Source organism: Macaca fascicularis, chromosome 8 (genome assembly GCF_037993035.2).
Source record: "Macaca fascicularis isolate 582-1 chromosome 8, T2T-MFA8v1.1".
Classification (NCBI taxonomy): Eukaryota; Metazoa; Chordata; class Mammalia; order Primates; family Cercopithecidae; genus Macaca; species Macaca fascicularis.
The window spans coordinates 142,837,532-142,861,483 of record NC_088382.1 but is presented as its reverse complement, the minus strand read 5'-3'; the positions used below and the strand labels follow the sequence as shown (position 1 = coordinate 142,861,483).

General features: G+C 46.5%; 1 protein-coding gene across 4 annotated transcripts in view; it reads right to left on the bottom strand.

The window, feature by feature from the left end:
* Window positions 1-1,179: 1,179 nt before the first annotated feature.
* The window catches only part of CCN4 (cellular communication network factor 4), a 40,883-nt gene continuing 18,110 nt past the window's right edge, over window positions 1,180-23,952 (bottom strand). The window contains exons 2-5 of one of the 4 annotated variants that reach the window (XM_005564118.5): window positions 19,277-19,556; window positions 11,754-12,014; window positions 7,253-7,446; window positions 1,180-5,400 (exon numbers count right to left, since the gene is read on the bottom strand). In XM_005564118.5, the coding sequence (XP_005564175.2) occupies window positions 5,101-5,400; window positions 7,253-7,446; window positions 11,754-12,014; window positions 19,277-19,556 (1,035 nt within the window). In that variant the 3' untranslated portion in view covers window positions 1,180-5,100. The remainder of the gene's footprint in view (window positions 5,401-7,252; window positions 7,447-11,753; window positions 12,015-19,276; window positions 19,557-23,952) is intronic. The other 3 variants (XM_073999498.1, XM_045398732.3, XM_073999499.1) reach the window with 3 other exon arrangements.

Below are 23,952 nucleotides of genomic sequence, written 5' to 3'. Positions count from 1 at the left end.
TGATTATATTTTTATTGGAATGGAGCCTCCCCTTGACTTTTTATACTCTCTTCATGTGTTGTGGGGGCAAATGGATGAGAGGGATTTGGCCAAGAGGTATCAAAAGAGGCATTCACTTCATCTGCCCCAGCCATCTGCACATCGGTCCATACAGCTCAGATATGCTGTGTGCTGTGTCGGACTTGGGAGTCATAGAGAAGTGTAACACACCCTTCCTGCTTTAGAGAAGCTGGGTTTTAAATCAAGTGACAGCACAACATGAAAACATAAAAAGCAAAAAATTAAGGGGCTCAGCAGTCTATGGCTGAGGTAAAAGAGCATTCAACTGAGTATAGATAGTGACACTATAACGGAGTATAGATAGTTTTCTTTACATTTGCTATTTTAAATAAGGGCTAAATAAATTAAATATACACACACACACATTGACATTAATTCTTACTGCAGCCTTGCTGATTACCCCCAGTTTATGAAGAAACTCAGCTGATAATAGATGTGTTTAGTAAGTGCTTAATGTTCTAAGTTTATTAAGTGCTTAGTATTCTAAGCTCTATTTTACAATTTTGTATGAAATATGCATCCCACTGAGCGGTAGGTACAATCATTTTCTACATCTCACAGCTGGAGAAACTGAGGCTCAGATGGGCCTAGTAAGGAAAAAAGGATATCAAGATCCATTTGAGTCCCAAAGTCAGGACTGTTTCCATTGCATCTGCACCCTTCCTTATGCTTCTTTTTCCTCCTCTTGGTTCCTAAGGCAGCTGGCAATAGATATTCTATCCATCCATCCGATCCTTGCTTACTCAGTTCTTGACATGTGCCTGCTTCTGAGCTAGGCTCAGAGGAAGCAGCTACAGTCCCTGACCTCACAGTACTCAGTCTCGTTGGAGATGTAGAAAGACACTGAATATGTGAGTGAGTGAATGAATGAACGCCAAAAGTTTCACTTTATATTTACATGAGGTGTCTTCCAGCCCGGATACATTGGCAGCCCTTGTCTTCTCTGAGTTCTAAACTTTGTGTTTCTAAACCCATTTCCAAACTTTTTTAGCCATTTTAATGTCACTGTATAAAGTGTCTGGGACCTCGTTTCCACCATCTGCACATTTATTGAACGTGCTCAATGCTCCATCATTGTCTCATAACAACTGCAGGTACAAGAGAAGCCACCAAATCCAGTACGTGACTTTGCGGATGGTTTATTCCCTTAAGGAGAAAAGCCTTACACAGAGAAATTGAGCAATGAAAGCCTTCACACTGAGCAAACGCGTTCCCCACTACACAAATCACGAGAAAAATGAGGACTGTTGTGAAACATGACAGATTGCCCAAGTGTTATTTTTCTTCTATTGGAAAATTCTAAGATGTTTCCTCATGTGTAGTTTTTCAGTCACAAAAATGGCAGTAGGAATATTTAAATATTAAATCACAGTTTGAAAATAGATATATACATACACATATATACACACGCAGAGATACATAGCTGACTGTTATGATTCCCAGATATGCAGGGGTGGCTGCTTTGCATCAAGACAAGTTTGTAAGAAGCAGTGACATAGTTCAACGTAGTAGTCAGGAGCTAGATTACTTCCCTGTAATTGCTACAGACACACGGTACAAGGCTAGCGAGATTACAGACAATCATATCATTTGAGTCTACTATCTTTGATAACTCTGAATCATTTTCAAAGTTAAAATTGCAGCTATTGTCAGTAAAGTGCCTCTTATAAAGGTCATGCCTTCTGATTTGGGGACAGAATAACTAGGCATAGCACAAGAAGAGATGGCTCAGGTATCGGACTATCCTGGGTTTCCAGTCTTGGTCTGCTGTTCACTAGCTGGTAAGACCTTGAGTAAACTATTAAACTTCTGTGAGACTCAGATGATAGTGCCATATTCTGTAGGTCTGCTGTGAAGATTAAATGAGATATGGTAGGAAAGCACTTTCCACAAGGCTTGGTGTATGCTAAGCGCTCATCAAATGCTTATAATAAGGTTTAGCAAGATTTAATTTGGTGAATTCAAATCTCCCTCTCTTTTGCACACCTAAGCACACCTGAGTAATTCACTCTAAGTACTAATGTAAATTTCCTCAGCCAAGGTTAACTAACCCGTAGGTACCGTAAGGTACCTTTTCTTTGTCTCAGAACATATAGTTAACAAGGGACCAGAGAGGTGATGATCTATTTGGTCTATTTGAAGCCCCTTATAGATATGATTCTCCAATAGGAGTCATTCAGGTCTTTTCTAGAGGCCTCTGCAAGAGCAGGGACTGATAGAATAAGCTGGTGTTTGGGCTCTAACTTTTTGGGTCCCAGATGTTCCATTTATAAAATAGTGAAGAGATGCATACTCAAAATTGCTGTAACAATTAAATAAGATAATGAACAACTTAGCATAGTGCTTGGCACCGAGTAAACAATCAATGGAGATTTTTTCCATTATATTTATTATTCTTAATTTTTATTGAATCCGGCCACACCACTGCAGGGAAATTCTGACTTAGAAAGAGCTTCATTACGTTGGATCCAAATTTCCTTCTCCATGACTTCAACCCATGGGTCTAAGACTTGCCCTCTGCGCTCTGCATAAGATAGTTCCATTTCTCAAAATCAGTGGCGACTGGGTTTTTCTGACCACCTTCTTCCACCCATTGCCAGAATAATCCCTAGTTTCTCCAACCCGACTTCCTATGATCTTTGAAAGCTAAGTTCAGTTTCCCAAATTGAGATGCAAATTCAGTAAGAACCTAGCTCTTAGGTTTCCACTGAATTTCAAATGGAGTGAGCTGTTATCCAGCCTTGTAATTTGTAGATGGCAGGTGTTTTCACTCTAAGAAAATCTAATATGATTCACACTGACTTACAGAAGAGATCATTCATGGGGTGAATTCTCTTTATACAAGAATTCTTATATATGCATATACAAATATATGTATATATACATGCACATTTCTTTAAAATATTAAATGTCTCTTTTGCTAAGGCACTTAATATAAAATTTTGACTGTTAAAATTATATTTTCATGTCACTTTGGAAGAAGAGAGCTTCGAATAAAAGTAGGAACACATGCACAGCTTCCCGTATTCATCAAGTATATAATGAGCGCCACTGTATGACTTGCACCGGACTAGGTTTTGGGGAGGTCATAGTAAGGAGGATATATTCCCAGTCCTTTTCCTGTTTAGGAACCTCTCTGCACACTGCACAGAATTCCCTGTGAATAACTACACAACATTCAATATGCAGCACTGGGTAAACAGAATCATCGTTTAAATGTGTGATGAGAGCTGGTTCTGATGGGAAAGAGGGGAGAAGCTATAGGGGATTTGTGGATTTTTGTGTGTCCCATGTTTTTTTTGATACTTAAGCGCCTAAATTATCAGAAAATCAGATATTCTTGTCCTTTAAAAAGGAGCTAGAAAGACAATAAGAGGGGAAAATGACAGTGAAAAAAAGCCACTTATTCCCATATGTTTTCCTATTTTCCTATTCTGACACATTTGGAAGCTCTAAAAAAAAAAGGGAGAAAATATGGGTTATAAAGACAGTCCAATTTCTATCTGAATCCTACTTTCCCACTCACCAACTGGGTGACTCTGGTCGAGTTTTCTCACCTCTATGAGCTTCCATTTCACATTTGTAAGGACAGAAATAATAATGGGAACTTCTCAACATTGTTGAGAAGATTCAGTGAGCTAATATATGCAAAGCACTGAGAGCAATGTCTGGCACAGAAAAGGCCCTAAATAAAAGAATTCTAACAGTAAATATTATATTTTACTAATACAATAAATAATTGCCTGATATTCATTAACAATAACCTTTTCCTTTTAGCTTCAACCTCTTCAGGTTTAAACCCTTGTTAAGTCTATTTCTGTTTCTAAACAACTGTAAACCTCTATCTTCATACCAGGAAACTGGCCATTTGGTCAGCAGAACCAAAGGCTGTTAAATGAGTCTCTGCAATAGATGTGCCCTGAGCACGGGGGCCCTTGGAGTCCCACAGCTTCCAGCTCTAGAGGTCACCCCAGGCTGCTACCAAGTGGACCCACTTCTTGGTTTGACCCACACCCCTACCTGAACCTGTCTTGGTCATTTCAGTGGGTCTGGCATGGTCTGCAGCTGGGTCTCTTAAGGCTCTGTAAGAGTAGAGGAATGTTCCAGGGCACCACTCTCAGGGGCCAGACAGGCCGGTCCAGAGGCCTTACCAATTCCTATGAGCCCCAAGCCGGACAAGGGAGAAGATTCAAGGAAGAGGCTGGCCAAGTACCCAAAGCCCTGCCATTCAGCAGCTGATTCAGTGTGAGAGTCAGTTGGTCCTTCTGAAATGGGCTGACCTTGTCCTGTCTCTGGAGTATTAACTGGGGGCTTTTCCCATCAATAAGAATGTTTATCAAATTTTATTTCTGACTGGGATCAACCTAATCTGTACCCTTCACAGTGTAGGGTTGAAGAGAAACTTAACCTCAACAATGCCCAGGTTAATGGATACAACTTTCCATTAAAAATCAAAATCAAGCAACTATTCACCTCACTTGGCAAATGTTCGATGACCTTGAGGTGCACACATATTTGGAATCAGGATGGTTTTCGTGTGTTAACGTCAGAATTACCCATTATAGTACCTCTTGGCAGGCTACAAATAACAGATTATTCTATTGTTCCAAATTCCATCTATCCATCTGAATGGACCCAAAGAGTCTTGTGGTTTGGCATCTAAAGAAGAAATTAGTGATATTAGAAGTCTACCTGATTCAATTTCTTGGGATTTAGGCAAGATCCAGCAGGACTTCTAGTGACTTGGAAAGGCTGGATCAGGCTTGGGTATAGTCCAGAACAGCTAGAGACAGGCATTTTTCTTTAGAGTAGATGCTGAATGATGTCAAGGAGAAAACTCATAGTATGGGCCTGAGCAGCACCATCATGGGTCATTTGGGTGGTTAGAGACAGAAAAGGAGGCCAAGGGTCCAGATCGGGGTAACTAGGAATGAGTGGGAAATTGACCAAATAAGGCTCAATGGTGAAAAGTTATTGACCATAGGGCTGACTGCTTCACAGGCATTGGGTCAGTCTCCAAGACCTAAGATTTGTACCTGCCTAGTTCGCAATTTCTGAGAAGTCAGGGTAGGATTCCAAATCAGCAAAGATGTCATTGGGATTCCTACAGCTCAGGTTGCAGAAGCAGGCATTAATCCATAGGACCTGGCGGGAGAAGCCAAGCCCATCAGGACACTGGAAAGACACGTTGATGGTCTTGGACTTGTAGGGGATGCAGCACCTGCTGTCCCTGCAAACTCCACAGTATTTGGGTTGATAGGAGCGTGTGCTGATGCAGCCGGCGAGGGTGAAGTTCATGGATGCCTCTGGCTGGTACACAGCCAGACACTTCTTCCCTGCCTGAAGGAAAGGAAAGGCACTTTCAGTGGGGGCGCTCAGAGAATGGACAATCACCTTCTTCCCCTGAGCCCCGTTTTTCCCTCCTCACTATGTGGGAGCATTCCACCTTACTTTCAGCTTCACAGCATCCTCAAGCAAGGAGGGACAATAGCAAACACAGTGAGATCCAGTGTACTGCACAGGGGTAAATGGAAGACCACAGAGGAACATGTTTTGTTTGGGTTGTATCTCACAGCCTGCACTTTCTCTTTTGTCCTGCGTTTTTGTCTTGCCTATGGCCGTTCATCGTGGTTTCACCAACATGGGGAGCCTGTGTAGCTCCTTCATCCAAGCAAGTTCCCCTGTCTAGCTAGTGGCAGAACTGGCATCGGGACTCCATGCTCAGGGGACATGCTTTGCCCTAACTTCCCTGCCCGCCTTTGCCTCTCGTGGTCTTTCACACACACCTTTAATATGCAATGTATTCAAATGGATTTACATTATTAAAAGGTAACTCTACCTTCCACTGGGCTATGGGCCACTTGAGATTTGCTGTTCTTTCTGTGTCTCTGTGGTATAATTCCATGCCTAGTACAGAGTAGGCACAGAGTAAACCCATTGGATTGAGGGTTCTCAGGGTCTACTGTGTACAGCACCATGCTAGATCTAGGCTGTATGGCGGCATGAATCTTCCCAATTTGGGAAACCCTCTGAGGGTATATAATTCTGGAAAAACATTGGTTAGAAATCAAAGTTGGCTTGGACTTGAATTATCTGGTCTAGTAATGGTAGAGCCATCTCACTCAGCTTAGGGCCTTTTCTCTAATTCTTCTGCAGCTGGTACATTTTCCATGTATGTTTTCAGTTAAGAGATGTCTATGGAATGCTTACTGTATACCAAGTGCAGAAAATACAAAAGCTAGTATTACAGGGAAAAATAATCAGAGAGGAAGAAGAAGAAAGAAGAGGAGAAGAAGGAGAAGGAAGAAGAAAAATGGATCCAGTTGATCAATATGTAGATGACTGGAGAAGGTGTCTAGGGGATGAGCAGTGATGTTGGATGTCTGAAGAGGATCACAGGGAGCCGTGCTGCCTTTTTTACACTGGAGGCAACCCTGGCCTCAACATCCCTAAGAAACCATCAGCATTCCAAAAATGGAATAACTGTTGAATTTTTTGTTTTGTTTGCTTTGATTTTCATGTGACAAAAGACCGACCACTCCTAAGGCATGAGTGAGGGAGACTTGAATTAGATAAATCAGATCCACTTTTAACTCTGAACCTGGGGCTCAGGCTAATGTGGCCCAATTTTCTTTGATGCTTTATTTTAATTATCTTGGACTCTTAAAGCTGAAAGGGATTTCAGAGATCAACTCCAATATCTTAATGATGAGGGAATGGGGGCTCAGTGATGAGCAGAGATTGGCCACAGTCACATGCAATTAATGCAAGTAGACATTTGACTCTAGGGGTCCTGAGCCTCATTTAGTGCTCCCTATATCACCCAGTGTGGCTGCTCTGTGTGAGTGGGCTGGCATGGGAGTGAAGGGAGGATAGAAATTGGTAAGGATCCCTCAGAATCATTATAGAAGACCACTCCTGACGGTCCCTGAGGTTTTCCTGGAGTGATCCTGATTCTAATAACATGATGCCTACCAAAGCTTCCACTGAGTGAAATTCACAGTGCACCAATCTGGTGACCTGCATTATCCCAAATAGCTGTTACACCAGATCTACCAGGTGAGCTTAACTGTTCCCACTTTACAATATTCCCACTTTACAAATGCTTCCCACGAGGAAGTTCAGGAGCCAGGCTCAAATCCGGATTTGTCTGCTTGTGAAGTCCAGACGTCCACCCCTGCTCTGGACCCACCTTAATGAGTGTACGGATGTCCACATCGCATGGCCGCAGGTTGCAGAGGCGGCTTTCTTGCTCAGGCCAGCATTGGGCATTAACATTGGAGATCCGAGTGGAGACCCCCAGGCCGCAGCTGGTGGAACAAGGGCTCCAGGGGCTTGTGTAGGCTATGCAGTTCCTGTGCCACGGCTCTATCTCACCCACAGCATCTGTGTGTGGGGACCAGAATCTGCATGAGTCTACAGCTCCCACCAGCCCCCAACCCTCACCTTCACCACACTAAGGTCTGGGGTCCCCAGAACTCAGGGGAACAGAGAGACATTGGCTGTCCCTCCCCACAGGACAACAAGTTGGCTTCTAACCAGCAAAGGTACCCAGGGAGTGGAGGACATGTTCTGAGCTCCTTGTATTTTTCTGATCAAGAGAAGCAGAGCATGGGAGGAAACCCATCTTTAGAGACAGGTGGACCCAAGTTCAAATTCTGCTCTATCACCTACAAGCTGTGTGATCTTAGATAACCCACCCTGGGCCTTTCTCCCTATTAGAACAATAACAGCTGCCTATGGGGCTGGCAACACAATAATAGGGCTTAGATTTTTACTGAGTATGCATCAAACATCTTGCCAGGTGCTGGGAATAGGACTTATTTTATTATTGTTACTATTTTTTGAGATGGAGTTGCTCAGGCTGGAGTGCAATGGTGCGATCTTGGCCCACCGCAACCTCTGCGTCCTGGGCTTTAAGTTATTCTCCTGTTCATCCTCCTAAGTAGCTGGGATTACAGGCATGGGCCACCATGCCCAGCTAACTTTGTATTTTTGGTAGAGATGAGGTTTCACCATGTTGGTCGGGCTGGTCTCAAACTCCTGAGCTTAGGTGATCTGCCCACCTCGGCCTCCCAAAGTGTTGGGATTACAGGCATGGGCCACCGCGTCTGGCTGGAAATAAGACTTTTAAAAGACATTCTCCTGCCTCTGCAGAGATAAAGTTTACTTGGGGGAAGTTCAAAGGCAAGTAGCTACATCCTAGCACCTAACATTTTGTTTCAGTGATGCCGAGGGCATAGTGGTTAAGAGGGCATACGGGCTTCTTTGGGAGGCCAAGGCAGGTGGATCACTTGAGGTCGGGAGTTTTGAGACTAGCCTGGCCAACATGGTGAAACCCCATCTCTACTAAAAAATACACAAACTAGCTGGGTGTGGTGGCATGTGCCTGTAATCCCAGCTACTCGGGAGGTTCAGTCACAAGAACTGCTTGCATCTGGGAGGCAGATGTTTCAGTGAGCCGAGATCATGCCCCTGCACTCCAGCCTGGTCTAAAAAGCAAGACTCTGTTTAAAAAAAAAAAAAAAAAAAAAAAAAAAAAGGGAAAAAGAGGACATACACTCTTCAACTGGCAGCACTGCTACTTGCTGGCTATGTAATTTCCAATAAGCTAGCTCACACCTCCTTGCCTCAGGATCCCCACCTGCATATGGGGTTGGCTATAGCATCTCTTTCCCATACCGTGATAGAAAAGACAACTTCACGCCTATGAAAGCACCCAAGCTGTTCCTGGCCTTTAGTAAGCTAAAGCCCTTAGTTAATGTGAGTCTGTGTGGTCATTTGACTATCAGCCAACTCAACTACCCACTCTTGGATGGTCCTATTGAAGCACGTATCTCCCGCGTCTAGAAGATGGTAGGTGCTCTCTAACCATCTGAAAAATGGAAAACGGTAGTGAACTCAAGACCAAAGCAGGTTAAAAGCTGTTAAGACAGAGAACTGCCCACAGAAAGACGGAACAAGATGCAGAGGAGAGGAGGCCTGTCCCATCCAAACACACCTATGCATGAGGAGAGGAGGGAACAGGCAGAGAGGGAAGGGATGGAAAGACAGATGGAAGCTCAGAGAAAAGAGAGAGAAAGAAGGAGAGGAGGAGAGAGAAAAGAGTGTGTGTGAGAGAGAAAGAAACAGAGGGAAGGTAATAAAAATGATAAAAAGAATGAAGGGAGGGAAAGAGAGGGGAAAAGATAAACACAGAAAAGAAGAGAAATGTAACTAAAATTAGGAGAAAGAGGAAAGGTAAGTCAGTTCTTCCAAGCTTATAGGTGTGCAGAGAATATTGATGAACGAATGCAGGAATCACTGAGTGAGAGAGGGTGAGACTTGAATGAAATGGGAGGCATCCAAGGACAGGAGGGGCAGGGCTGGCAGGAACTGGAGCTGCAAGCATCTTGGGAGGCAGTGGGGAGGGATTTGCCCAGAAGGATAAAAGCTTTGGTTTTTGGGTCACCTCTGCTAGGCAGGGGCTCTGCTTGTGCTCAGTCAGCACGGGGTCACTGGGCCACACACAATGGACAGACAGCTTCTGCTTCCCTGCTTCCCCCGTGACCCTCATGCCTCCCCTGCTGGGGAGGTGGTGGTGGGACAGCTGCCTTGCTGCCCTGGGGCTGCTGGGGACAAAACTGTCCTCCACGTCTCCTCCTATCCACACATGACTGCTTCTCCACCTGGCAATTTTGTCTCTTAGGGTGCATTTGGCAATGTCTGGAGGTGGTTTTGGTTGTCACACCTCTGAAGGAGAGGGTGCTACTGGCATCTAGTGGGTAGAGCCCAGGGGTTTAGCAGCCATGCATTAGATTGCTACTAAACATCCTCCAATGCACATGACAACTCCACCACAAAGAATTCTCTCATCCAAGATGTTGACAGTACCGAGCTTGAGAAATCCTGCCCCACACCGTACCTGAGCAGTCTTCAGCATCTATAATTAGAAAGAAAACCCACCAATACCCTTAGAACTCTCACTCTATTGCCATTTTTCCACTGCTCTCTACTGCTTGTCTGGTAAGCACTTTCCTCTAGAAATGTCCTCATCTGCTGCCTGCCATGACATCAGATGCTCCTGGTTTTCTTCATACATCCCAACCCTCCTCTTGATTTCCCCATGCCTCCTCTTATCCTCTTCACCCTTCAAATGTCAGCATTCCCAGACCTCTGCCTCAGGCCCCCTCTCTCTCACTCTGCATGTTACCCTCAGGCCATCCCAGCCATCACCACCAGCAGCTCCAAGCAGATGACTTCAGAGCTCTCCTATTTCCTCTCCTTCCTCCTCATAAAGAGAAACTGGAAGCTCCTCTTAAGATCCCGTGGACAGGGCACTCTGCCTTAAATTCAGTCTGTTTCAAACTAAGTAGATCTCCCTTGGCCCAAATATGCTTCTTCTCTTGTATTTGATCCTAGGCAATGCCAAGCCCTGGGAGTCAGCCTCTGGCTCTCTTTCTTCTTCACCCCATGTGTTAAATTGACATTAAGACCTTCAGTCTCACTGAAGAAATGCCTCTTGTGCCTGTTCCTTCTTCGCTGCCTCTATTCCCACTACCCTAGTTCAGATCCTTATTAGCCCATCCATCTATCCACCCACCCACCCATCCATCCATCCATCTATTAACTGATCCATCCATCATTCATCTATTTGCCCATCATCTATCCATCCAATCATCCATTTATTTATACATCCATCTATCTATTCATTCATCCATCCATTTATCAGTTCATCCATTCATCTATCCATCCATCTATCTATCTGTCCACTCATCTACTTATTTATCCATCCATCCATCCATCCATCCATCCATCCATCCATCCATCCATCCATCTACTCATACATCTATCTATTCATCTATCCATCCATCTACCCACCCATCTATTTATACACCTATCCATCAATTCATCTATCTGTCAACTCATCAATCCACCCATTTATTCATACATCCACCTATCTATTTATCCATCCATCTATTAATCCACCCATTCATTCATCATCCATCCATCCATCACCTATCCATCCACTCATCCATCTATTTATACATTCATGTATCTATTTATCCATCCATCTCTTCACCAATCCATCCATCCACCCACCTATCTATTCATTCATCTATCTATTCATCCATCCATCTACCCACCCACCAGTATGACAAACATTAATTGGGTACATGCTAAATGTATGGCCCTGGGCTACATTCCAGTAAGCAGCAGTGAAACAATCGGGCCCCTCCCCACCCTCCTTTTCCAGGGCTTCCTCTTATCCGGTTTACCTGGCTGAAATCTCACCTGCCCACCCATCTTCATAGCAAGGGGGAAGCCTCAAGTCATCATGAAGCTTCTACTAGATCCATCTCGTCTTGCTCATGCCTCCTCTCCTCAGGTACCCACACACCTACCCTTCTTCCACCACCCATCCCTAATGCTTTAGTAGGATAATAATGGATTGCACTTTTAGGGCTTTGTTCTTTACAAAGCACTCCTCATTTTATGCTGGGAGGATCCCATAGGACAGACTAGACAGATGGGATTATTTCTGTTTTACAGATGGGGCAGTACGGTCTCAGGGGAGGTATGACTTTCTCAAGGTCACAAAGCTAGTAAGTAGTGGACTGGGGAATGAGTCATTCTATGGTGGTCAGAGCTCCAGGAGGGTCCACAACCCATTTGTAGGGTCCCGCCCCCAGCCCACTCGGGCCCACACCCACCGAAGGCTCCTGTGTCACGGGGTGCGGTCTTGCGTGGCCTCCTGGCGTCGTCCTCACACACCCACCGCTCACAGCAGTGGCCAGGTATGCTCACGCGCCGCGGGTTGAGGCACCAGAGACGCGGGGGGCGCACTCGGAGGCACAGTGGTGTGCAGCCCACTGCACCGTCGATGCATGTGCAGTTGTACTTGCAGTTAGGCTGGAAGGACTGGCCATTGTTGTAGCGCACCCCATCCAGGACGCAGCCCACACCGACCACCTCTGCAAACACAGGTGGCGGGTCAGGTCCAGTGGCCTTGATGCCCCTGGCCGGCCCAGCTGCCTTTATAGGGGCTCCATGTGGACCACGCCCCAATCCCTGGGATGGCTACCAGCATGGGGGAGGAACAGAGGCACTAAGGCAAAGGCAGGGAGGTGTGAGAGTGCACAGGGCAGGGCTGAGTGTTTGGTGGGACTTCAGCAGACGGAGTACGGGAGTTCCTTTATAGCTTCAGCCAGCACCTAGGGAGTGGAAGGATGCAGCATCCCGAGGGACTTGCTCCCTGCAGGGTCCCCAGCACCAGGCACAAAGCCTGGTACTGACAAATACTTGCCATTAGGGCTCGTGGTTCTGAAGGTGACCGACTTGTAAAGAAAAGCCAGAACACTTCGAAACACGTGTTCGATTCATTCCGTACACATTTACGGAGCCTTCCAGGTGCTGGGGTACTCAATAGCAGACGAAACAGACAAAAGTCAGCCCTCACAGAGCTTATGCTGTGGAAAGGTCATACGGAATGTTGGCGGTCACAAGCGTCTGGGAGAAAAGTGGAGCAAGGAGGGGGAGTTGGGAGTGGGGAGACAGTTGCAAATTTATTAATAACCCTTTCCCTGTTTAGAAAAAAAGTTCAGCTAGCTGCCAGAGCTCATTTAATTTTATATAAACACGCTTTTTGCGGTTGAAGCAAATCTGACTGATTTTCGATGTAAAAATAAAATATAAAAACTGTTTCTTGTAGTTCTTTCTAAACAGAACTAACATGGGAATTGTCTGAATCATCAGAATAATCTATTTCAGAAAAATCAGATGCATCAAGTGAATCCCGGCCAACTGTTGAAGAATTATGCATAGGAATGCTCGGTTTTCTAGGATTTGACATTTTCAGTGATCGAGAATTACGACATTTTGTAAACGGAAAGACCACCACTAAAAACACAATGCTGTAAATAGATTGATATCTTTTGTTTTTCAAAGTTGGTATTCCAGATGTGAATAGAATAATAAACGTGAGATATTTTGTGGCAAAGTTATTTTGGGGTAAATGCTGTAGCCTCTAGTGCTGCTGGTGAGTATTCTCAGTGCAAACAAGAATAGGGTTAAATTAGGTGGATGGGGAAGGCCTCACTGGGTGAGGATGCTCAGAAAAGCCTGAAGGGGGTGAGGAAGTAAGCCCACCCAGGGGTTGGAGGAGGAGCTTTCCAGGTAGGGAGGGGCCCACTTAAGTAAAAAGACCTGGGGTGGGAGCAAGCCTGGGCTGTGGGAGAGGTCTGAGGAGGGGAGACAAGAAGGAAAAGGGAAGGAGAGGAGGTCAGAGAAGGCTTCCTTGTAGGCTCAGAGGAAGGTGCAAAGCTGTTAGAGCCTAGCACATAGTAGGTGCTCAGTAAGAAACTGCTGAATGAATGACAAAAAGTATGCTTTGCAAGAACACTCATGGTGCTGAGTTGAGGACAGATCAGAGGGCAAAGGTAGCCTGGGGGACCACCCTGAGACCCAGGTGAGAGGGAGCAGTCTGAAGCCAGAAAGAGAAGAGCTCGGCTTCCAGACAGATTTGGAAGGACAGCTGCCAGGACTTGCTGACAGACGGGCTGTGCGGGGGAGAGGAGAGGAGTCAAGAAGGAAGAAGATGCTCTGTCCTCCTTGTACAAGCAGGGTTTGGGCTGGGTGGACTCAAGTGTTCTCTATTATGCGCGAGACGCCTGGTTGATAACCGAGTGGCTATGTGGTGTTAGTTATGCCAGTTTGGAGTTCCGGGGAGAGTTGGGGACTTCTGGGCCAGATGTCATCCTTGACACCATGCTCTCTCAGGAGGACAGCTTCTGGAAATACAGACAGAGAGCCCCGGACATCATGAGTGACCACCCAAGGAGGAGCAGTTTGGAATCTGCAGTGGGCCAACAGTTCTGTCCTTCAGGGATTGCCTAAAGGTGGCTATTAATGATAGTAATAATCCTAATATCTAGCAGGCATGAAGATTTTCGAAGTACTGTCTCTGTGATTGGATACTGGGAAACCCAAAGCCAGGTGGGTTTCCTTCACCACCTCCTATCTAATCTCAGATCTGCAGCGCAGGTGTGATCTAGTTAGCTCTCCTCTTACTGAGGCACTTTCAGGAATTCAAGTCAACTTGCTCTGTCATCGGGGCTTTGCCTCCCTTCCCACACCTCCCATGGACTGGGGTCTCTCAACAGGGACAGTGGGTCACACCTTGTTGTAGCTCTGTGTTTGCTGCCTCACCTATGTTTATTGTGTGAAGAATCAGTGGAGGGATGGGTGGGAGTTGGGGTGAGCTCTACTCTTTATTGTGCATTGCATTACTTATTTTATTCTATACAGAATCACTATCACATTATCATCTTTGTCTTTATATATAGCAAAATAAAGTCTCAGCAAAGTGAAGACGCGTCGCGTCCAAGGTGACCACAGCGGGAAGCAGAATCCCGGTTTGTGTGAACTTTGCTGCGGCTACTGTTTCTCTTGGGGTGCAGTTATCCGTGCAGGAGGTGTAGAAAGGAAAGATGCTAACCTCAACTGACCCTCTGATCTAGTGCCAGGCACCATCTGATACATTATCTCATTCAGTTCTCCCGATGACTTCATGAAGAGAGTTTTATTTTTCTCCTTTGATGGACAGGAAAGCTCTCAGAGAGGTTAAATGATTCATTTGTTCAAGGTCACAAAACTGGTGAATGATACAGCTGGGACTCAAACCCAGGGGACCTGACTCCACAGCCCATTTCCTGCCACCAGACACCAGTGAAGGAGGGGACAGAGGAAGGCAAAAAAATCAGAGGAAGTGCTGGGTGAATCACTGATCTTTGCATTCTGAGTCACCCTGCCTCTGCCTGCACGCTGTCTCTCCAGGAAGAGTGTGTGTGTGTGTGTGTGTGTGTGTGTGTGTGTGTGTGTGTGTGTAGAAGGGAGTGGGCTAAGCCCGGGACTCTGCCCCTGTATGTGGAGACTTTGGAGGGAGAGGTCAGTGCTGGATGCCTGGAGTCCCCAGTACGGTGGTTCTCCCCACCAACTGCACACGGGAACCCCAGGGGAACCTGGGGAGCTTTTAAAAATTGTGATGCTCATGCCAGGCCTCAGAATACGGGGGTGGACCTGGGTGTCAGTATATTTCCTTTGTTGATCTCCGTAGTTTTAATTTTTATTTTTACTTTTTAATCTCCGTGTTTTTAAAGTTCCCTAGGTGAATCCTGTTTGCAGCTAAGGTTGAAAACCACTGCATCTAGAAGGTGCTCAGTCTCTCTCCTTGGAGCTTTGGATGGGGAAGTGAGGTGCTGCTATTGGCTCTGACCAGCCTGCCCACCACAGGCTAGTGGGATGAATGATGGCTGCCGATAGTCCCGTCAGCCAACTCATTCACTTTCCAACTAATCAAAGGCGAGATGGTGAAGCCAGTTGGGTTTCCTTCACCACCTGTTATCTAATCTCAGATCTGCAGTGCAGGTGTGATCTAGTTAGCTCTCCTCTTACTGAAGCACTTTCAGGAATTCAAGTCAACTTGCTCTGCCATCGGGGCTTTGCCTCCCTTCCCACACCTCCCATGGACTGTCAGTCCCACTCTCAACAGGGACAGTGGGTCACACCTTGTTGTAGCTCTGTTTGTGTTTGCTGCCTCACCTATGTTTATTGTGTGAAGAATCAGTGGAGGGATGGATGGATGGGAGCTGGGGTGAGCTCTACCCTTTATTCAGCTCCTGCCATGTAGCAGGCACTTGACATTAAAACCACCCAGAGATATAACTTTGTCACATTTTCCTTGAAGAAGAAACTGAAACTTAAAAGGTTCAGTGGCTTGCCTAAAGTCATAGTACTAGTGAGTGATAATGATGCTAGGATTCCAGCTCAGTTGTCTAGGTCCGAAGAGCCTGCATGAGTTTACTACTCCCTCACTCTTCACTATGGGGAATCTAGGCCCATACTAGAAGGGGAGGGAGCTAGACCTGCTCCCTCCTCTAAAGGTGACTGTGAATAAGACTGAGGTAACTTTCCTCGCAAGCCAAGCCGAAGAGCAGTCAATCTTTTTTTTTTTTTTTTTTTGCATTTCCTTATTTATTCTGCAACAACCATGTGGGGTTGGTTTTATCAAGCTCCTTAAGTGATGTGCATGTGGTCACGTAGCTAGCAAGTGGCAGAGCCAGGATCTAAAACCCAAGCCTGTCAGCCTGTAAATATCATAATCCTTCCACCAAACCACACTGCCCTCAGGCCTGACCCAGCTTCATTTAAACATTGAGTAGTGTTTGTGCAACTGAAATAGCCAAACGATGTAACTCAGAGGTCACCCTCTGCCCACAGACGTATTTAGTTTGGCCCACAGAGTGGTTTTAAAAATATTTTTGAATTATTGCCAATGTTTACAAATCATACACAAATCCATATATCTGGCTTCTCTTGAAAACTAAGCATGCCGAACAAGATCTAGCTTTCTTCTGCTTGGCCACAGTGGCTGGGCCCAGTAGGGTGATCTCTGAGAGCCAGGGCTTGCACACACCACATTGCCATTGTACCCATCATACTCTGTTTGAGTTATATGAGCCAGGGTTGCGATTGCTCATTTTTATTACCTGCCTTGTTCTGGTCTAATTACATGCAAATCTTCAAGGACAGAATTAGCCTGTCCTGGGAACTGTCCATTGGCTTAGCTGACCATTTGCGGAAAGACTGTTTCTTAGAGGAACCCTTTGTTCTGTTTACCCTCTGGCCCAGAGGTGTATTCTTTTGCAGACCCCACACTCTCTTCTTTCCTGCATTAGGGTCTCATGAATTCAGACACTATGGTAGCACTTCTGGGAACATGTTCAATAGAGCACTAGTGAGTTGTGTGTGTGTGCACGTGTGGGCACATATATGTGTGTGATGTGTATATGTATAACTGTGTGTGTGTGTGTGTGTGTGTGTGTAGTGTAATGGGTGGGTGAGAAACTATCTGAATGAAAAAATTTAGTATTAAATACATTTTAAAAATTTATTATGAAGCTTATGGTAGCTCTCTTTTGGAATTTGGCAATGGACATGAACATTTGAAGCCTCTGAGAATTTCTATAGCTCCTGGTTAGTTTCATTTATCTCATTGCTTGCAAAACTTCATGAACAGGGAACCATTGGTAAGTGTAAAATCTATTAGAATCTCCTTTGCCCTACAGTTTTTGTTTTTTTAAAATAAAAGGAAAGGAAGTACACAGAAGCCCATGGTGTTGGGAAGTTTAGGGGCTGTACTGGGTCAAGGCAGGACCTAAGATGCAGAGATTGGGGGTGAGGACAGGGAAGGGGGTTTTCCAGGCCACCAGTGGGGAAGGCAGGCAGGACAGGCAGTTTCTGGGTTCACACAATCTTTGGATCCATGACAGAACATCTATAAATGAGTGGTGCTTGGCAGATGACAAGATCTCAATACAGCTTTAGAGATTAGTGCAATGGCAGTGAACAGAATTATCTTTTTAATGACCTTGAAGAACAGTTTTCACAGGGGGAATAAATTATGAGACAGGCTTATATAACTGGAGGTGGTTCTAGTGTAAGAAGTCCAGGCCAGGTTTCCCTACCTGGGTTATGGGGAGGGAACAGATGACTGACAGTATATTAGCAGCAGTTATTGAACTTTAGCATGCATGAGAATCATCTGGGAGTCTTGTTAAAGGAATGGATCCTCATTCCCACTTCCAGAGACTCTAATTCAACAAGTCTGGGGTGGGGCTCAGGAATAACATTTATAACCAACACATCAGATGATTCTGAGCAGGTGATGCTGCAAGTTCTGTTTGAACGTAACTTTTATGTGGCTGCTAACGAGTTTCAGTAAAAGAAGAAAAATTAGAAAGATAGGAGAAGTGGGATGGTTATTCACAGAAAGACAAAGACAAAAGGATTGGTGTGAAAGTTGAAGCATGAACCAATGATAAAAGAGAAGAAACTGTCATAAATTAACCATGAGGTTCAGATAAAATATAATTGTTTGACTTCAAACAACGTGCATAACCCTCATTGACAATCCACCTCAAAAAATATAATGGTTAGCTGAGGATGAGAGACTATATTGTGTGTGACTATGTGATGGGGTGTATACGGAGTCATAGTTAAGGGGAAGACTTGATTCAGCACTAAGGGAAGAAGGGAACTTTTGGGTTTGAGACTTTGTGGAAGTTTTCAGAAGTTAGGCTGCTGCATCATAATACCTAGTTACCTCTCTGAATCTGATGAGTCACGTATTTTGGGTAATGCTTACACAATTCAAGGGAGTACAAGCCCAGAGAGAAGCAGGAGGTCAGAAAGTTTCATAAAGGAGGTGTCTTGGAACAAAAAAGGACAGAATACCCATGATGGAGCACTTGAAGACCAAAGAAAACAATAACCAACAACAACAACAACCACCACCTCCAAACAGGAGGATATCATAATAGACCAAGAATAAAGAAAAAGCAAAGGCCATTAGAAAGTCCAGGAAAAACAAAAAGCATCATAAGGAAGGAAATTCAAACAAGTACATGATCTCATACTGCAGTGAACAATATTTACATAGTCATAATATTGTAAATACTGATGATTGTATAACCAAACATTATGGCAATGTTATTTGGAAGGTAGGGATATATCAGGTGATACTGAGGAGCTAAATCATCAACTATCTCAGAATATTAATAGATTATAAAAAATTGATATATCAAGGCAATTAAGATATAGCAGAAGGTGTATTTTATAGTAGTAGCTATCGGAAGAAATAACTAGAAAATTAAAATGACTGTAGTAACTGAGAAATGTAGGTAGCTGCTGGGAAGGGATGACTGCAGGCTACTGGTTTTCATTCTTTCAAGGCTACTGTATTTTTAAAACCATATTATTTTAATTTACAATATTACCAAAATATTTGGAGTTCTATAGTATGCTGGTGTGTCCTAGTAGGCCACGGGCATTCATTAAAAGGTCCTACTACTAAGAGAATAAAACCAGGCTTAGGTATTTCATGGCATCTCCCTCTTCCTTGGGGACAGACATGAATGTGCTTCCAGGACTGAGAATAAAGCAGAAAGCAAAGTTCTAGAGGCGAGATGAGTGCAGGCATCCTTCCCTCCCCTTCCCTTCCCCTTCCCTCCCCTTCCCAGGTAGGGCCCAGCCTCTGGCCTCTGACCATGGGGTGTATCTCCTGCTGAACAGAAGCCTGGCCAGGTGAAAGGCTGTAGGGGTGCCAAGGGAGGGGGGTTTGGGGCCAGAGCTGGGGGTGCTAAGGGGCTGGTCAGAAGGTATGGAGGGACTCACTTACGTGCACACACTCCTATTGCGTACCTCGGGCGGTCCCCGCTGTAGTCACAGTAGAGGCCCCGGTGGGGGTCACAGATGGCAGCCTCCGTGCAGTTATCCCCAAGCTGCTGAGCACACATCTTACAGCATTCACAGCCATCTGTGATGAGGCTGACCCCCAGCGGGCAGCGGGGTGGGGACGGCGGGCACTCACATGGCCACTTACAGAATTGGGGGCGTGAGGAGGTGTCCTCCAGTGGAGCTGGGGTAAAGTCCATGGTTGTAGGGGCTGGATAGAGGGCCTGCAGGGGAAGGGCAGAGGGGAAGGAGGGCTGCTGAGGCAGGGGTTTCAATGCCCGAAGGGACCTGCCATTGCATTCCTGTCTTCATACTGTTCAAAAAGTTTTCAGAAAATGATTTTTTCTATCATGCTTTTGATAGCCAAACATCTCCTTTATATTCAATAAAACAAATAGAACAGAGGAACCCAATATGCAGCGAAGTTAAACCAATTGCCTGAATCCCTCTGCTGGTCAGCGGCGGGGCCGCAATTCCACCTCAGCGCCTGCTCCTTTCCTTTCTTGAGTGATTGTCCCTGCGGCCCCAAGGTAAGTGAGGTGGCCTCAGTTTACAGGGAGGAAGCTGAGGCCCTGAGCAGGTGGAAGCTGGCTGTGAGTCATGTGGCTGTGCGGGGCTCGGATCCCATGTCTCTTCTCTGAGGACCTGCAGGGCCAGTTCCGTCACTCATCAAGAGTTCTTAAGGCCTCTCTGAGTCAGAGGACTCCTATTTAACACCAGTTTCGGCCCGCTGACCTTTTATTATGTTTTTCCCCGCTGAGTATCCGGAAAGGGCTGTCGTGGTGCAGCGGCAGGTGTTCAGTTTTAGAGCTCCTGGCAGCTGCATGGGCCCCAGCCCTTGGGGAGTGAGTTGCGCTTCCTTTGCCAGCACCAGCCCTGCATGGAGGCGCCCTTTTATTTTGTTCTCAGGGCAATGAGACCCCCCACCCAACACACACACACTCCATGCTACCAACTGGCACTCCTCCCCAGCATCCCCATTCCCATCCCCCAGCCAACAGCTTCATCTTTATTTTGGCAAATATGATGAACATAACAACAGGCCAGCTGGGAAGGGAAACCAAGGCCCAAAGAGCTGCCCAGGCCCGAGGAATGGCAGATGGAGATGCCCGGGTGTCTGAGTGCAGAAGCTTCAAGCTGCCACTATTTCCAGCTCCCATCACCTGCCGTCCCATCTGGTTGCCCCCCTGAATCCCATCTGTGCCCTCTGCTCGATCTCAAAGGAGACCTGGGTCTACGAGAGGAAGAGAATCGCCTGAAGACATAGGAGCGGGGGCTGGAGCCAGGCTTTGAGTCAGTTCTACTCCTGGGCAGGCCATGGAGCATCCTGCCCAGCATTTCCCATCGTTGACGCCTGAGTTCCGAAGTAAGCAGGGAGAAACCAGGGCTTCTGTGGGGCTGGGGCAGGGGGCTGGCTGGGCTCTGGGCTGCTTCCTCCATCTGGAAGCAGAGGAACCTGCTTTGTGGGGTTACAGATCTGCTTTCCACTCTGAACACCAGGTTCCAGTGCTGAGCTATTCAGACAAATTCTTTCCTCCTTTTCAGGGGAGGAAAGCAAGACCCAAAGAGACAGATGGACACTCCCAGGATGACACAGTTCACAGCAAGGCCAAGGTGCACATTAATCTCCTAACTCTCATTGCAACAGCTTTTACTTTTGCCTCCTCTGGGTTCTTTCATTCACTCAACAAACATTCGCAGAGGTAGGTCATAGTCTCTCTTAAGTTTTAGACATTTGGAGATAAGTTTTAAAAGTCCCTATGATTAGGGAATCCACAGCTTATGGGAGAGGCAAGTATTAGAGGTGATTTACTACAACTCGAGGGATTTACTGTGCAAAGTGCTGGGCATCCCAAGGAGGAATGGAAGCTCTCTGAACACCAGGGCAGTAATTGCTCTGCCCAGGAGAGTGGGGTCCACTCTCGCACCTTGAAGGACCAGGGACGAGGAAAGTGGTTCAGATGAATTTCTGAATTAGTCTGTCTAGGCTCTGAGCCTGGCGCATAATAAATGTAGTAAATATTGATGCGATAAATAAAGCCCTTGCAAGTCAACAGACAAAACCCGACTTTAAGCTTAATTTCAGGACTTGGTCAAATCCACCCTTTCCCTACTTCAAGGCCGCTGTGATGCAGTTCCCTGTGGCTTAGAGGCCCTCCTATCTTTTTAACCTGGGGCCCCTTTCTCTGGGCAGACTCTCCTGACTCGCTGACCTGCGTGTGCCTTGCTTTCCCTTAAGTCGCTAGGCAGCCTCAGAAATTAGATATCTGTGTGTGTTTGGAGGTTAATGCCTGTGAACTCCATGGGGTGAGGGCAGGGTGGGGCAGGCCCCCACAAAGTGCCTGCACAGTGCCAGTCTTCACTGGGAACATACGGGTAGCTTCTCTGTTATGGCCCAGACACCAGAATGGCAAAAAACATCTTGCCTGCGGCCCCCTGCAGGGAGGAAGGCTCTGTGGGCCACGTGGCCTGGGAAGGCCTTGCTGGTGGGGAACAGAGAGCTCTCGGGGTTGGCAGTGCTGGGTGGCATTCACCTAGGAGGCACTAGTTAGCCTGCTCTTGTTTGTGTTTCCTCAAAAACACAACAGGATGCAAGAAAACCCCTACATTTCCAAATCAGTAAACACACACCACACACACACACACACACACACACACACCTCTTTTTGACTTTGGGGAGAGACGTCTCCTTGTTAGGCCATGAGTCTAGAAGCCTCAGAGCCTCACGAGCACTAGCAGACCATCTCTGAGAGCCACACTCAGGACATGCTCTTGGCAGAGGAAATAAAGATGCCCTCGCCTCCAGGAAGCCTTCCCTGCCCTTGCCTCTCTCACTGGAATGTGAACTTGGAAAGGGCAGAGCCCGAGCCTTGCATCTCTTGTGCGCCTGAAACACACCACAGGGCACACAGTAGGGCTTCATGTGTGTTAAATGGTGAAATGGATGGATGGGGGATTGTCGGCTAAAAGGGCTTTGATATCTTTGATATTCAAGGCATCATGTACCGGAACCTCTCCTCTGGACACTAAGTTTGAGTGTCAAGAAAAGAACATGCAACCTGAAACAGTCCGACAGAAGTTCTTTCCATGTGGCCTTGGAACAGCATCTTCATCTTTCTGAGCCTCAGCATTCCCATCTGTGATATGGGCACAATCACGCTCATCTCCCTTTGGGGCCAGTTGGAAGGGTGAAGGGGCATTGTGGATGTGGCAACACTAGGTAGGGCCTGGCACATGTCACATGGCACACAGAAGTCTGTCTCCTCTTACACCCATTTGGTTGTGCGTCCTCCCTGACCCCACTGTGCCCAGAACAGAGCTGGGGATCTGGACACTTTGAGCTGAGCTGGAATGGGCTGGAACCGGGTGGGTATCCCACTCCTGGGATCACTATCCATCCTGTCTACATCCCAAGTCAAAGATGCCCAGAAGGAAGCTTCCTTTCTGAGTGCCTGGAGGTGCCAGGGCACACAGCTGGTTAGGGGAAGCTGCAGAGAAGTCCTCCCTTGGACAGGGGAGCCCCTTATGACATCCCTGGGCAGAGGAGGAAGGGCTGTGGGCAGTCAGCTGAGCCAGCCTTTGCAGTTGGCACCATCTAGTGGTAGAAAACCTCCCAGACTAAGGCCAGGGGAGAAGGCGCTGGACAAGATCTGTGCAGGGGAAAAACCTCTGGACCTCAGGGCCTGAGGACTGCTGGGTGGTGTGTGAGCCTCTGAGCACCAGCTGCCTTGTCCAGCATTGGCACATACCTGGGGTATGTCCAGCATGGATACATACTTAGGGTATGTGTCTGCAGGCCACTAGTGAGTCCAGACTCCTGATAATCGACCAAGCCTCGCCTCTCTGTGTGAGCACGAGGGAAAGCAGATGACCGGCGCGAGGGCGGTTTCCGCCCTCCAGCACTGACAGTTCAGCTGGGGATGTGCACACTGACTGAGTCATTCTAGGGACAGAGAATTCTTAAATCCTTACTATGCACAGGTTTTGTGCCAGGCTGGGAGGAGATGAAGGTGCATAAGACAGAGCCCCTGACTGGCTCTCCACCTAGCGAGGCCAATAGACACATAAATAATGATCACAATTCAGTGCAATCAATGCTCTAACGATGATGTCCACTCATTTATTCATTCTCCCTTTCATTTATTTATTCTCCCTTTCATTTATTTATTCAACACATCTGTAGTCAGCTTTTGTTTTGTGTCAGGTGCAGCACTAGGTGCTGGGGATGCAGTGTGAGAACCAAGCAGACCTGCCTGTGGGATGACAGGGGAGTGGCTGGGCTGTGTGTGTGTTGGGGCTAAAGAGGGCTTCCCAAGACAGGAGGCGCTGGGAGTGGGTTTTGAAGAGCAGGTGGGAATAGATCCGTGAGGAAGGAGGAGAGGGTACCCAATGCACAAGGACCCTCAGGTGCACAGGCACTGAGCTGGCAACGTGTGCCAGTGCCAGTGCCTGGAGCCTGGAGAGCCTAGTGTAGGGTGCAGGGTGCAGGCAGGAGGAGGTGAAGGCTAGGAAGGATGAGGATGGGTTCAAGGCACAGCATACATCAAGGAAGACCTCGAATGCCTTGCTTTGGGCTGAGGTCTAGAAGAATGGTTTGTTGAAGGATTTTAGCAGGAGGGT